This window comes from Dreissena polymorpha, chromosome 7, assembly GCF_020536995.1.
Source record: "Dreissena polymorpha isolate Duluth1 chromosome 7, UMN_Dpol_1.0, whole genome shotgun sequence".
NCBI lineage: Eukaryota > Metazoa > Mollusca > Bivalvia > Myida > Dreissenidae > Dreissena > Dreissena polymorpha.
In genome coordinates this window covers 71,092,199-71,108,532 of record NC_068361.1, presented here as the reverse complement: position 1 = coordinate 71,108,532, position 16,334 = coordinate 71,092,199, and the positions used below count along the sequence as shown (strand labels likewise).

At 33.8% G+C, this 16,334-nt stretch overlaps 2 protein-coding genes across 3 annotated transcripts in view; one reads left to right on the top strand and one right to left on the bottom strand.

The window, feature by feature from the left end:
• LOC127837315 (neurogenic locus Notch protein-like) overlaps window positions 1-16,334 on the bottom strand; it is a 516,941-nt gene that overhangs the window by 350,225 nt on the left and 150,382 nt on the right. The gene's annotated exons all lie outside the window — the stretch shown is intronic.
• Window positions 1,392-15,274, top strand: LOC127839809 (kinesin-associated protein 3-like). The gene is made up of 5 exons (XM_052368196.1): window positions 1,392-1,527; window positions 6,877-7,008; window positions 7,997-8,151; window positions 12,474-12,674; window positions 15,153-15,274. The coding sequence occupies exons 1-5, from the start codon at window positions 1,490-1,492 to the stop codon at window positions 15,272-15,274; spliced, it is 648 nt and encodes a 215-aa protein (XP_052224156.1). The 5' UTR covers window positions 1,392-1,489.

Sequence of the window (16,334 nt, the reverse complement as noted above, 5' to 3'; positions counted from 1 at the left end):
CCCGTATTGCGAATGTTCGAAATGCGTGGGCACGTGACATCATACACGTACATTATACAAAATGAAACATAACAATAGTAGTAAACCAGGAAAATTATTTTCATTACAAATTTATCCAATTTAATATCCATTTTTACCACAAGCATGACGTAAGAAAACGAAGCGAAGAAAAAAAATCAACGATTGAAGGAGAATGAGACGAAAACAAAGCAGTGATCAATAATTATCGTTTTTCCAATGTAAAGCTTAATTTTCACACAAGTTTATCAAAATTGTCCATCAACCAGTTTACTTAACTTTACAATGCTAGAAACTCGACGGAATATTAAACTGTAATGTATAGTTCAAGTCCCACATGGGCAGGTGAAAACATAACACATATAAAACATGAAAACCTATCATGAACCAATAATTATACATACAACAATGATCAAACCTAGTGTGTGATCTGACCATAAACATTACGTAATAATATAAAGCAGGACAAAAGAGTGTATACTGTTTCAGAATGAGATAATAATATTACATTTACTGCAATAAAATATCGGAAAAGTATATTTTATAACAGAATATAGCTTAATTTAACACAATTGTTCTTTCATCAGTTTTGATAAGTGTTGAAAAATAAAATTGTCAGGTGTTGGACGGAAATCGATCGTTGGGAATGTATGTTTTTCTATTTCCATTGAAGAAGTTACATTCATCTCCAAGCCTATATTTGTAACTTAAATTTTATATGCATTGATCTCCCTCTACATTATTACATCTTCCTCTTTCAATAGGTATTTTAGGAATTGTACATTTACACGCCTAATTTGCAATATCATAAGGCATACTATTTAAGTAATTCTCATATACAAAATCATTACTATAAGTTCTGTTCTGTAGAAAATCGCTAGATTCTTTAGCCCCGATTCTGTTCTATTACCCCTTATAATATCAGTCAGCTTTTTAAAACTGGTTATAGATTCAACCTCCTGGTCAATCCAATAATCAATCTAAATCATAAAGAGCCTTGACAATTTTTACCACAAAAACTAAACCGTTTCATTTACAAACAGATGGATAGACATACCATATAACAATGGACCAAGTTTGGCAAGTTTAACATTTATTAGTTATTCCATTATGTATGTGCCGATAGTTTATTTTCATGCCAAACGGTATTTGATCACTACAGTGATTTGTAACCTATTGATTAAAATGCGCTTCGTACATAATCTCTAAACGGTTTATTACAATTTGAATTAAACATAACCAATACATTAATTGTATTGGTAACATGTTCTGTTTATCAACGAGTTTACTCATAAAAAATATATTTGTATTATACAAAATGTATTTATTCATTGCGTAAGCTATACAACTTTGACCGCTTAGAGATTGAAAATATTTTTGTGATGGCTGCAGACATAGATTTTCATTTGTAAACAAAAGGATTTTTCAAGTGTTGCGTAGACGTTTATGACTAAATACCCACCTTTTCAATATGAATATGCAGCCAGAAGATGCTAGATACTTAAAAAGGTTCCCGTTTTTGTTTTATTTTTAAAGTGACATTGTTACTAACGAAACTTATTATATCCGAATATGCGACATCCGAAAATTTGCTATGCTGTACTGACATTTTTTACGATTGTAGCGATTATGTTAGATATGCTCCCAGGCATGAGCACAATAAGTAACAAAATTGGAAAAACTATTATTTTACTTTATTGATGCTTTGAAAAATGCTAAATCTGTCAAACAAAAGCCTTGAAAAGATATATGGTGGATGAACCAGTTATCGAACACCTAAGGAATTACAGTCCGTCTAAAATGCATATATGACTTATATCTACGTTAGCGTTACCGATCGCCGAAATTGCCATTGGCGATTACAATTCACAGCTGGCGATTAAAAATCAGATTTTCATGAAATTGGCGATTGAAAAAAATAGACCCTATGCTTTACAAATGCACACTCCAGGGATGGAAATTAGTGGTTGCCCGTGAGCCCGGGCAGGTAGATTTTGGCCTGGGCAACTCTTATTTCAAAAGTTGGTAGTCCAGCTGGGCAACTAAGCTTGAAACAATTCAGTGCAATGAAAATTGAATACAAATTGGCGACCATGGATCAATAATGATTTAAATAGAATTCATTGTTAAGGCATAGGAAATGATTTAATTCATGCTCATAATTATTCATAATACATTAAAAGTGTGTAATGTGAGAAATGTTATGTAATAAACTATTATTTTATTTAAAGAATTTAGTATGTACACATGACACAAAATGTACATATATCTGGGCTCGTTACTTTTTAGCTGGGCAACCAAAATACTAAAGACTGTTGCCCGTGCTGGCAGCCAATAGTAAAAAGTGAGTTCCCATCCCTGCACTCTAAATGCCTGTTTTCAGGCTGTATAAATCGCCAAAAACATCGCTAAGATTACACAGATATCACCCTTACCAGAAAGACCCCAGGGGATAATGACGACCGCCTAGGTCGATAATCCACATGGCTAATGTCTTAATTAACAGGTCACGCTTTACACTGCGACCAGACTTTTAGAATATTTGGGTTACTTGGCGATTTACGTGATACGTGTAATGACCTATGCTATAGATGTTACGATTCAACGTTATCGAATCAACCAGTACAGAATTGTCATTTAATCAGATGGGCAGAGTTATGGCGTTGACATAGCCACTATAAACTAATTTCTCAAGCAACAACGATTTTGATTGGCTAAAAAAGTATATAAGAGTTACTTCCCTTTACAGTCGCTATGCGACTTGAAAGACGGATTTAGAAAGTGAGTAGCAGATTCCGGTAAAAATGGATGCTGCGAACGAAAATGGAAAGTCGAAGCAACAGAAATAAACACAATTCTGTAAAAAATAGAGAGTGGACAAAATAATGTAAGCTCAGGAAATGACCAAACGTTAGGTTATCGATCGGAGGTCGTCTAAAATAGTGCAGACGCGAATGCAGAATCGGAAACGTCTACCTGTTAAGTCTCACGGTTTCGCCGTGAGTCTCATGTTTTTGACATGCAATGACGGTCTCATGCTGACTAAGTAATTTCTCACGCATTTCTTCAAAAACAAAAAATTAAAAAAAGTAATGTTTGGATTTCATAAAATGTCGTATAATTACTAACGAGACGGGCTGTTTTAGTGGTTTCTAACCTAAATACCACATGTACCGAAAACTGTTTAACGGTGTTAATGTATCATTATCACTACGCCACCGGTATCTGTAAACAAAAAAATCAGCTGCAAAATGTCAGCAAGTGGCTCACCAGCAAAGAAAAAATTTCAAGCAAAGAAAGGGCTAATTTCAGACAAAAAAAGTCTTGATTTTGCTCAGGAAATAGCCCCAAAACGCACCACATATGATCTAAGATCGAAAAATTTTAGGGGGGGGGGGCATGCCCTGGACCCCCCTAGATTTGGCGACTATGTTTTTTTTCTTAGCACCAACCTAGCTTATATTCGATATGACTGAAAATTGCGGATATGAAGACATTCACTATTCAAATCCTGGGAAATAAAGTCTGTACTTGTCAGAAGATATAGACCATATGAATTTATATAGTATTCAATCGTACAAATATCGGCTTTACAGATTCAAGTTTGGTATGGATTTTGCTTTCGGAATAGGTGACTGGTCGTTCATATTCAGGGATATGAATTGGGTGTTACTGTAATTAAAATTCCAATGAAAAACACTTTTAAATTCATTTGACTTTTACATTACACATGCACATAGTGTATATTTGTTCATAGAACAATTTGCATATCAAAAAATAAAGGAAAAACCGTTATCTGTTCATATCCGCACTTTTCAGTTATATCCGCGGATATGAGTCATATACGCATTTTAGTCGTACCCAAGGAATTATGTTAAAATTGAAACACTTAAAATAACAAAAACATTATGTATAAACAAATTACTAACAGTTCAATCATTTAATAACTTATCTGTAAAGTTTTCCAGCAGATCCTTCAAGAATTCATAACAATGATTCCCTGGTCACCTCTAGCAGAAAAAACAAAATGGCAGCCTATATATGTAAACATGACCTATTACCGGAAAGTTGATAAATACTTAGTACTCCAGTATATACAAAGTCACATGACTATCGTGTGACCCAGGCTCGGAGAAAAAATCTGCGTCAGCTGCAATCAAAATTGCGAACTAAAATATGCTTTTTGGTGTGTAAATGCATGTTTTGATAAATACATTCAAAAAGTAATAGCAAAAAACACATAAAACCATGTAAATAACAATAAATGCATTACTTTAATCTGTTTTCGGCACATTTCAAGCTCAGTAGGCAAGTAAGTAGGTCATGGACTTCATGTACCACCATTTGTTTATGGATGTGACCTCATGCGCACTTTTGCGCAAAAAAAAAACCATCCAATAATAGGTGCAGTTCGATAACAGGTACTTCAACGATAAATCAAACATGACTTTTTGTAGTAGTGATAAAAGATTTTAAGTTTTCTTATATATTAAAGAATGTTTTATTGTCCATTAATCTTATCTATCAAAACATCTGTTTACATTTTGTTTGTTATCAGATTGCTTTCAATGAATGCCAGAGTCTTCATTGCTTACATGTCTGCATTCATTGATATATTTTTTTGCCCAATTTTCAAACGTACGCGTACCAGCCCAATTGGGAAAAATTATCACGAAAAAAACTCAATATTGGCATCGTAACAGTGGTCGGCAAATCTTCAAATCTTTAAAAAAAATATGTCAGTCAATAAGCTTTTTGTTCAGCTGAGCTTGGAATATTTGAGGTTTATTATTTTATTTTTATTATATTGACTGACTTGAATATTTTTGCCACTCGGAATGAGTTTCTGTCAGTCCAACTAAAATTTACTACCTCATCTGACTGAGATCTAGTTTGACTTTATTGCAAGGATTTCCAATATCATAATATTTTAATGGCAAACCGCTCCACATGTTCCAACAATAAACATTAGAGCTTAAAACAATATGAAATCAAAATCACCTGTAATCACCAAAATTTTATCACTGTATTGGCTTTAAATTCAAAGTGGAGGCATTTGTCTAAAACTAAAAATGTTGAAATCTGGAACTTTGGGTGTGTTCAATGGCTCGGTACTGAATTGCTTAAAAACCCATTTAAATGCTCCTTCACATATGCCTATTTGGTTGAAATGTTCAGTTTCTGTGCCTTTTTGGTGTCATGTAATTTGCTGAATAAACAGACATACTGGCTAAAGCACTTCTATGGCCTTGTTAGACATTGAATCAGGTTGGCATTCATCAACAGTTTTTGTTTTTTGGAAGCCATACTTTAACAATGGCAGGCTTCCATGAGGCTGATGTCCTCTGTTAATTAGTCCCCTACCGGTGAAACCGGAGAGGGACTTATGGTTTGCGCTCTGTGTGTCTGTCAGTCTGTCACACTTTTCTGGATCCTGCAAAAACTTTTAAAGTTCTTCATATTTTTTCATGAAACTTGAAACATGGACAGATGGCAATATGGAGATTATGCACATCATTTCATTTTGTTCTTACGTCAAGAATTCTGGTTGCTATGGCAACAAATAGACTAGAAATATTGCTGAAAATGGTGCATCCTGCGATAACTTTAAAAGTTCTTTATATTTTTATGAAACTTTAAACATGGATAGATGACAATATGGAGAGTATGCACCCCATTTCATTTTGTTCCTATTTCAATAATTCTGGTTGCTACAGCAACAAATAAACTACAAGTATTGCTGAAAATGGTGGATCCTGCGTAGGTAGGGGACTTTCATTGCTTGGCAATAGTCTTGTTCTTTGTAGTTCTTAATGGTGTGACTCACTGTATTTACAGAAACTAAGTCCTTTTTGTTAAAAAGAACAAACTGCAGTTGAAATCAATAGAAGATTAAAATGGAAATTGCATGATTGATTAAACGTGCTTTTTTATCTAAACTGAATACCGTAATTACTCTATGTTTTCAGACTCTGAAAATAATAAACTTTTTTCGTATCTGAAAATTTACATAAGAAAAATATTAAAAAATAACAGGTTTCCCAAAATTTAGGAACAAAAATTAAGGTGCCTGAAAATTATAATTATATTGAATTAAATGCAATAAATCAATGTACAATAATTTACTTGTGAACTCTTCTATTTTGGCTTTAACAAATTAAAACAACTTCACAGGTTTGCTAATTTTGCCAGAAATTATATAGAACAAAAACGTAAAAACAGAAACATTCTGCTTCCTTTATAAGACGACACTGTTTCAAATGCTGTTGGGTAAATCCATTTTTTCTACCGGTATACATGGTTATTTACCCAATGTAATGGCCCTCAGGCATGAGTCTGCAGGTTTTATGACCTTAATCCCGTTGTAAAAATCCAGGATCAAAGTGTCACAAGATAAGCGAAAACAGGGCCGAAGTCTGTAGAAAAGCATGGTAAAATATACTGTCCAAAAATTAAGAGACATTAATTATGGCCGAAAACCCGTATGTCCGATAATTTAGTCTCGAAAAAAAAATTGCTAAAATAGAGGGTGTCCGAAAACTAGTAATTAAGGTAAATCAAGCAAGGTAATAGTTGTTGCACACAACTTATCACTATAATTTGTTCACTTTCAAATAGCCCATATTTAAACCAAATTGGTGCAACTTTCCCTTTTTTTGGATTTTTTGCAGATGGCAATTGGGAATTTTGTTATTTTCCCCTAATTGGGAAAGTGTACTTGACAGGTGCTTTATATAAATGAGGAAGGAAAAAACATTGCTGGCATGAAACAAGCAACTTTTTTTAAAACTTTTGACACCTGGATGTGGGTTTCAAAATGTGTTGAATTTGAAATTCTTAGTTTTCTTGTCACTGCAGGAAGGTGAAAGGAGGGAGTATTGATGTGCACCCTACAGAGAAGGCCCTGGTGGTCAACTATGAGCTGGAGGCCACAATCCTGGGGGAGTTGGGGGACCCCATGCTGGGAGAGAGAAAGGAATGCCAGAAAATGTAAGCAGCTTAGTATCCATAATAGCATTGTGATGGCTTTATAATGTATCTACAGAACTTACTTTAGTGTTGAGCATGATCTCTTTACTGTTGCTGTTTAATAAAAATTAAAACATAATTTACTGCAGTTTTGTGCACAGCTTTTGTTGATATTTGAATGTATTTAATATTATATTATATATGATAGTACTAGCTTTGTCTTAGAGTGATAAATGATATATTTTCATTCATTTTGTTTCTGCTATTAAAAATCAATTTGCAGTAACATGGTTATGAGGTTTTTGATTGTTTTAATATTTGTAACATGTAGTATGTACATCCAGATTTACCTATGGTCTGGTTGCATGCATACTGTTGTGTCCATAAGAAAAAAACTGAATTTGGCAGATGTTACAAATGACCAAATACCAGATAATTAAATTTCCATTCATTATGCTGTTGTGATAACCAGTAATTTAAAACTAATCTGCAAGTAAATATCCATGTATTGTAATATATATTTTCATGATTATCAATTTTGAAATTATCAGACTTGAAAACTAATGAATTGGAAAATAATTGTATAAGTCTGTACTTTGGAAAATATTAGTATGTCAGTTTCAAATCTTTTATATTATTATGATGGCAAAAGGTATTGTACAACCCCTCAGAGACTGGGTAAATTTTGTTACTTGTCAAATCAAGTCTTTATTTCGACGGTATAATCTACACGTTTATTCAGAAATAGATGTTTATCAAGGTATTAACCTGTATAAAATCTGTCAGTATAACTTTTCCATTCCATCACTCAGAACACAATTTTAAGATAAACACATATAAAATTTCACACACTTTATTTTTTAGTAAGAATCTAGTATTCAAAGACTACATTTATCTTTCATTAGTTTTCACTCATAAGTTCCATAGAATTTGATTTGTGCAAGATAGAAGCAGTCTACATTGCTCTGACATTTTTTATAGGCAAGTGACATTCAATAAAAATTTGCAGCATTCGAGTGAAGAGCCTTAATCCCAACAGTGACCTTGGTGCACTGGCCAAGGAGATCATAGACAAGTGCAAGCTGATCCATCCCAGTAAGCTGCCGGAGGTAGAACAACTGCTGTATTATCTGCAGAATAGAAAGGAGACCGGGCCAAGTAAAGGTACAGGGAACCAGTCATTGAAATTAGCAGTTTGCTGAGCAATCCTTAATTCTTATATTAATTTGTTCTGCTTTACCATTATAATGATAAAGATCTCATGTTTACATTTGTTGATAGACAAAACAAAAATGCAATAAAAGAAAAAGGCTACTTATAAAAATTTGTATCTAGACTCTACACTTTTAAAAGCATCCCTACCCTTCTAGTCATTCTGAAGCTGAACGTAAACCTTATTATCTGGATGTTTATATTAAGTGTGTATAATTTGCGCTATGACATCATTTTGAAATCAACTATTCTGGTTGTTTTCAAATCAAAGGCAACTTATTATATTTTTCCTAGGTTAATTTTATTGGGGAAATATTTCTGTACTGATTAAAGGCAATTGTTTAAATATTACCAGGTAATTGTTTTATTTGAAACTTTTATTTGATATGATCTATATATATATATTTAAAATTGCTAGTGCACAAAACTATGTACACATTTATTCCTGGTTAATTTGATAAAAAAAAAAACAATCAAATTCAAAGGCGTTAAAAATGCTATATGCTCTTTGTTTTGACATACGTCATTTATATGACCAACTGTACAGAGGATATATTTCTGCAGCCATTTATTTTAAGTTTTAATAGGTTTACTATCTAAAAGTGGATTTAAAAACCAAAATCACAAACAAGTGTGTTTGTTTAACGTATAAGACAATGTGGACCTTGATAATCCTAGACTCCATTCACAAAGTATAGTGAAATTTCAAGTCTTTAAAGCAGCTGTCCAAGTGTGAAAAATATATATAAACATTTTGTATGCAGTGAATTGTTTCAGCATTTTTGGAATGGGGCTAGGTCCCATTGGATCGGGATAAATTGTGACAGTTTTACTAAATTTGGGAAATAAGTGTTGTTGTTTTGCTAACAAATACTTCAAAATTTAGAATAAAAGTGTTTTCAATATTATATATTATTTTAGGTCCCATTCAGGAAAAATATATAATTTTTTCCATTGGCAAAGTGTCTTCGTATACCAGCCCCCAATTTCAACAAAAACAAAAAAACGACTTTAAAGAACTCTTCAAAATGGTTTGGATTAGTTACTCTCTTAGTTAGTTTTGTTATTCTTAGTTAACATTTTGGACATTTTAAAAATTTTAACATTTTAACAGACCACTTGGACACTGCGGGGTTTGAAACTTACATTTTGACATTTGGTGTTATTTTTATGCTTTCAGCTGATTTGGCCCCTTCAATGCCAACATTGCCCAAATAGTTCTGAACTTCAAAGATCCACTCTAAATTGAGGAGCTTTAGTGAACTCAGTAAAGGCTGACGTTAGGATATTATCCCACACCCAACTCCCAACATTACCCTACCAATTTGAATATTTCTTAACTCTACGCGTATGTGATATAATTTGTTAAAGATCATGCCCCAGTATTGACCATGGTTGCTCACACTTGTTTAATGGTCATAACTTTTTAGCTCACCTGATTGCTCAGGTGAGCTTTTGTGACCGGTCTTTGTCCGTCGTCTTTCCGTCCGTCCACATTTGTTCGTAAACACTCTAGAGGCCACATTTATTGGCCAATCTTCATGAAACTTGGTCAGAAGCTTGGTCCCAATGAAATCTTGGTTGAGTTCGAAACTGGGTCGTGCCGGGTCAAAAACTAGGTCACTAGGTCAAAAAAAAATAAAAAACTTGTAAGCACTGTGGAAGTCACATTTCATGCCCAATCTTCATGTAACTTTGTCAAAATGTTTGTCTTAATGATATGTTGGTTGAGTTCAAAAGTGGTTCCGGTCCGTTGAAAAACATGGCCGCCAGTGGGCGGGGCAGTTTTCCTTATTTGGCTATAGAGAAACCTTGTAAACACTCTAGAAGTCACAATTTTTGCCCAATCATTATGAAAGTTTGTCAAAACATTGGTTTTATTGATATCTTGGACGAGTTCGAATTTGGTCCAGATCGGTGAAAAAACATGGCTGCCAGTGGGCGGGGCATTTTTCTCTATATGTATATAGTGAAAACATGTGAACACTCTGGAAGTTACATTTTTTGCCCAATTTTCATGAAATTTGGTCAGAACATTTGTTTCTTTGATATGAGAGTTGAGTTTGAAAATGGTTTCGGTCAGTTGAATAACATGGCTGCCGGGGGGGGGGAGTTTTCTTATATTTATACATAGTAAAAAAAGCTTGTGAACACTCTAGAAGTCACATTTTTTGCCCAATCATCATGAAACTTGGTGAAAAGATTGTTTTTATATATATCTCAGATGAGTTCACAAATGGTCCCAATCGGTCAAAAAACATGGCTGCCAGGGGGGTGGGGCAGTTTTCCTTATGTGACTAGAGAGAAACTTTGTGAAAGCACACTATAGAAGTCACATTATTTGCCTAATCATCGTGAAACTTAGTCAATACATTGGTTTTATTGATTTCGTTGACAAGTTGGAAAATGGCTCAGATCGGTGAAACACACATTTTAGCTCACCTGATTGCTCAGGTGAGGTTTAAGGATTGGTCTTTGTCCGCCGTCTGCCCGTCCACATTTGGTTTGTAAACACTCTAGCATTCACATTTTTCAAGCATTCTTTATCAAAGTTGCTGAAAGATCTCAGTCAAGTTTGATAATGAGCAAAATCACATAATTTATGCCATAATTATTGCCCTTAGATTGTCCAAATTTTCATTATATTATACAAAATCCTTGTAAACACTCTAGAGGTCACAATTTTGTTTCAGGTTTTATGAATCTTGGTAATAATATTTATTTTTGTAAGCAAAGTTTGATGTTTGGTAAGGGGGGTCAACTCAAAATATAGGTCACCAGGTCAAATCTTACAAAAACAAAAACACTCCATACGCCAGAGTTTTGGTTCAATAATGATGAAACTTGACCAGGATGTTTGTCTGGACAATATCTAGGTCAAGTTTGATGTTTGGTAAAGATTGAATGAACCGACTCCTCTCAGGTGAGCGAACTAGGGCCTCTTGGCCCTCTTGTTCAATATTTAACATAGCAACTTGATATTTGGCATGCATGTGCATCTCATGGAGCTGCACATTTTGAGTGGTGAAAGGTGAAGGTCAAGGTCATCCTTCAAGGTCAAATGTCTAATATATGGCGTCTGTCCGTCCATCTGAAAACTTTAACATTGGCCATAACTTTTTCACTATTGAAGATAGCAACTAAATATTTGGCATGCATGTGTATCTTCTGGAGCTGAACATTTTGAGTGGTGAAAGGTCAAGGTCATCCATCAAGGTCAAATATTCCGTCCGAAAACTTTAACATTGGCCATAACTTTTTCACTATTGAAGATAGCAACTTGATATTTGGCATGCATGTGTATCTCCTGGAGCAGAACATTTTGAGTGGTGAAAGGTGAAGGTCAAGGTCATCCTTCAAGGTCAAATGTCAAATATTCCATCCGAAAACTTTAACATTGGCCATAACTTTTTAAATATTGAAGATAGCAACTTGATATTTGGCATGCATGTGTATCTCCTGGAGCTGAACATTTTGAGTGGTGAAAGGTCAAGGTCATCCTTCAAGGTCAAAGGTCAAAAAAAAAAAAAAATTCATTTCTCCATTCAATCTCTTACTTACTTCTCACGGAGCTGCACATTTTGAGTGGTGAAAGGTCAAGGTCATCCATCAAGGTCAAAGGTCAAATATATGGCTTCAAAGATGCGCAATAGGGGGCATTGTGTTTCTGACAAACACATCTCTTGTCTTGTTCTACTTTTCATGTAGAATAACTGATATGTTTAGTATAATAATTGAAATACATGCATGAAGCTAACTTTTAGCGTAGCATTTTTATGTCCCCCACCACTATAGTGGGGAACATATTGTTTTTGCCCTGTCTGTTGGTTGGTTTGTGTGTTTGTTTGCTCCAACTTTAACATTTGCCATAACTTTTGCAATATTGAAGATAGTAACTTCATATTTGGCATGCATGTGTATCTCATTGAGCTGCATATTTTGAGTGGTGAAAAGTCAAGGTCAAGGTCATCCTTCAAGGTCAAAGGTCAAATATATGGGTCAAATTCGTTCATTTAATGTACACTTTTGCAATAACTTTTGAAATATTGAAGATAGCAACTTGATATTTGGCATGCATGGGTATCCCATGGAGCTGCACATTTTGAGTGATAAAAGGTCAAGGTTATCCTTCAAGGTCAAAGGTCAAATATATGGGAACATAGTGCTTCATAAACACATCGCTTGTCTTGTTCTTCTTTTCCTGTGAAAAAATGTTAAATAATTTATATTAATAGAAATACATTAATATAGCTAACCTTGCATGTAACCTATAGCTTCAGGCAAGACAGAGCTCCACGAGACCCCAGAAGTGCCAACGTATGACGCCACGGAGATTAACGAGACTGCCAACATCAATGACCTTGATGAGTACCTGGAACTACTATACGAGGATGTGGCAGAGAAGATAAGGGGCTCTGCACTGCTGCTACAGCTGTCACGTAACCCTGACAACCTTGAGGAACTCTTCTCTAATGGTATCAGTGTTTACTAGTATTTACACTTTTAATTAGTTATAATGCGCTCTGTTATAACAGATTCCAATATAACGCGGGTGGGTCTTGACTCCTGTTTATTCTTCAGTCTTCCATTTTGGTCTCAAGCATTTTGTTGAAATTCAAATATGGCAGCATCTGTTGTGCTGATTTCTCAAACATAATCAATTAGACTTACCATGACAGGGGCATTGTAAGTATGATTATCTATTGTTTGATGCAAATAAAGGTGTGAAAATAGCATGTGTCTAACAGTGTTTCACGCTCTTTTGCTGTTACTATGTATGTGCTATCGATCTTTTAAATGATTGACAGCTTTGACAAGTTTTATGAGACATGTATCACCTATTTTTGAGTGTAGACAATATGAATTTTAATACTGTCTGCTAAAATACAAAAATTAAAAACGTAACAGGTAAAGAGAAATTAAATAAGTTATCAAGATGATTAGTTACATCCAAACACAGGGTAATTGTAAACAAAAATTCACTTTCATTTTCAAACAATTTTTCAAAAATCCCTGGGAAGCATTTTTTTGCTTGACTGTGTATGATGCAATAAAACATTGCTTTGTATCGTAGCGCATTCAATATAAATTTAATCTCACACATAGATTTGTAAAAAAAATTGTTGTTATAATTAGATATGAACAGTGCCCCATCAAACGGCTGTTCCATGATGCACTGTACACTTTACACATCTAAAAATGGTTTATGTTTGTGTTTATGAAATTCTTGATTACATTTATCATCATAAATTGCCAGAATTGTTTTTTTAATTCATGTTATTATATTGGATTATCAGGTATATATGCACATTAGAAAAGCATAATGTTTTACAGAATTCAGTTTTCAATACAGTGTGGTTTATATGCATGTATTGGTGAATGACAACCTATGACAACAATTTAAGAATAAATGGGCTCAGGACTAATAACAGGAATCAGTTTATAACGCTGTCTTTGACCTTATAATCTGCATTATATTGGAGTTACAGTTAATTGTGTTATTTATTCTAGGTCGATTGCATTAAAAGCCTAAAGCTTTTTGAAATGCCTTTTAGTCAGTTTTTGGGTAGAACCAGTATTTGGTGTCTTTGGACGTAGATCTAAAGAACACCCCAACAGTGGAAATCAAATCTGTGATCTCCAGGTTGCTAGATGACAATATATGCAATATGATGCGGCGACCTATATGCATTTACTTACAAGGTGGTTCAGTCTCTTATTAACTTACAAGTCCAATTTTATTTCATACATGGCCTGTTAGTCGATGTATGTGTGATGTGTTCGGTAGTGTTAGTTTTAACTTGAAACCTTATTACAAAAATTGTCAATAATTTCTGAACAACCCTTTAATTTCAGATTATACTTAACTGTCCACCACTGATTGTTTTAGTTTAATTTGTTGTTGACATGCAATAAGTCTTAAAGCATAAAAATCTTGAAAATGGTTCAAAAACCAATAAGACATTCCAGATTTTTCTTTTCATAGACAGAAAAAAAATCTGCCATTATTAAATAGCATTTTATTGTATGTACAATTTTCTACAAAAAGATTAAAGCATCACAACCGTAACACTGTTAAAAGATCATGACTCCTTAATTAGTTTATAGACTTTTCTACAATTTGTTTGTGTATGTTTTATGGCTATTTTCAGGGCTCGACATTAAAGGTAGTCCGACTGTCCGGGACAACCAAATTGTTAGTCCGGACAAGTAAATAAAGAATTTGCTAGTCAGACGGGACAAGTGGTCATTATAATCGTATAACTTAGAAAAAATGCCTTTAAAGCCATTATTTCTGTGGAGATATCACTCAATTTTTCCGAACATATTTTGTTTAAGTTTAATCGTCGAAGCCCGAGATATTCCGATAGTTCCATGTGATACATGTACTACACTGTACTATTCACAAGGGAAGCAACCCTTAATATTTTTTTCTTTGCCAAGATAACAAGAATTTTCTCCCTTGTAAAGAATATGCATTTTACAACACCGGTACACACCGATCTTACAGACAATAACGTTGTGACGTCCTCTCTATGTTTAGAATGATTTAGTTTTTTTTTTAAATATCAGTTAAGTACTGTACTATACATCACTTTTAACATTTTTTGTTTGATGTTGGCAACACACAAGTTTTTGTCATGTATAATGTTTAAAAATCAATAATCTTGAGTTTTCCTGTTATTCTAGTCAGTTCTTTTTGTATTGAAATTGCCTACAATTATGTTTACATGTATTTTGAACGATTCAAGTCTTTATGATTTGAGCATTTTGTATTATTTCATTATTTTGCAAAGTACTGAGCAGAATAAGATATAATGGTCAGGACAAGTTGCTTTTTGGTCAGGACAAGTGAAATTAGGGTCTACTTGTCCGACTGGACAAGTGGCTTCAAAAGTTAATGTTGAGCCCTGCTATTTTGTTAATTTTATCCCAATATTTCTGGTTCACAGAGACAGTGGTGAGTGCTCTGGCCCGAGTCTTACGTGATGACTGGAAGAAGAGCTCTGAGCTCGCCACCAACATCATCTACATCTTCTTCTGCTTCTCCAGCTTCACACAGTTCCATGGTTAGTAAAACTTAGGATGGTTTTCAGAAATGTACTTAAATTGCCCCATTCCAAATGTATATTGGATTACCTAATAATCCAATAGATGTCACCAATTAAGACACTGTTCCAGTTGAAGAAACAGGGCTCAGGGGTTTCACTGGGTCAAAAATTGTTTTCGCCACTTTTTCGGGACGTAAACAAACTTTAGATGTGACCATATCAGACCCTTTTTATTAAGTCAATTGCATTAATGTAAAACAGATATTTACTTATTGTAATTATCCTGACAGTATTCCATTTATGTCTTTGACTCTATTGTTACTTTTACAAGTATATAAACACATATTAAATTTCAAGATTAACTTTACTCTTAATAAGCTTTATTTTTGTATAAATAATAACATTTTTGCATGTAAGTTATCATACTTCCATTTGTCATTGAAAGTTCTTTTATAGCTACTAAATTGTCATAGTTTTGCCAATATTTGTCCATAGTAATAAAATTTATAATATTGTAATAACAATAATTTTTATCATACCACCGCATTGATATCTGCCTGATATAATGTTGCCTGATATATTTTTTATATCATGGTCAACAGGAAATTCTTATATCAGTCCATGTTTGTAGTAACGTGGGATTTGCAATAATGTCAACAATTTCTATCAAGGTGAATCAGGTTCAACAAAACAAACAATTTGATACCAAAAACGTACATATTTTATTCTAGTTTAAAGTCATATATCACAAAAACCTTTTTTGTTTTTAAATCACCACAGCCCGCACTACAGAATTAAAATGACGTCATCAATTTGACATTAAATCTTAAATATCAACATAGTCATTGCACTCGCAAGTGTTGCACAGAAAGCCAAGACAAATGATAACTGTATGCTAAACCTCAACTATTTAAACAAACGATTTAACACGCTTATGTCATTATTGACAACATCATCAAAATGTCAATTTCAATACACATCTCCAAAATGGCGTTTCCAAACTATTTGTTGAAGTGTGTTCTTCGATTAAATTTGTCGCTGCAGTCCATTCCTGATCTCCAATTCAAGACGTTTATAATTACA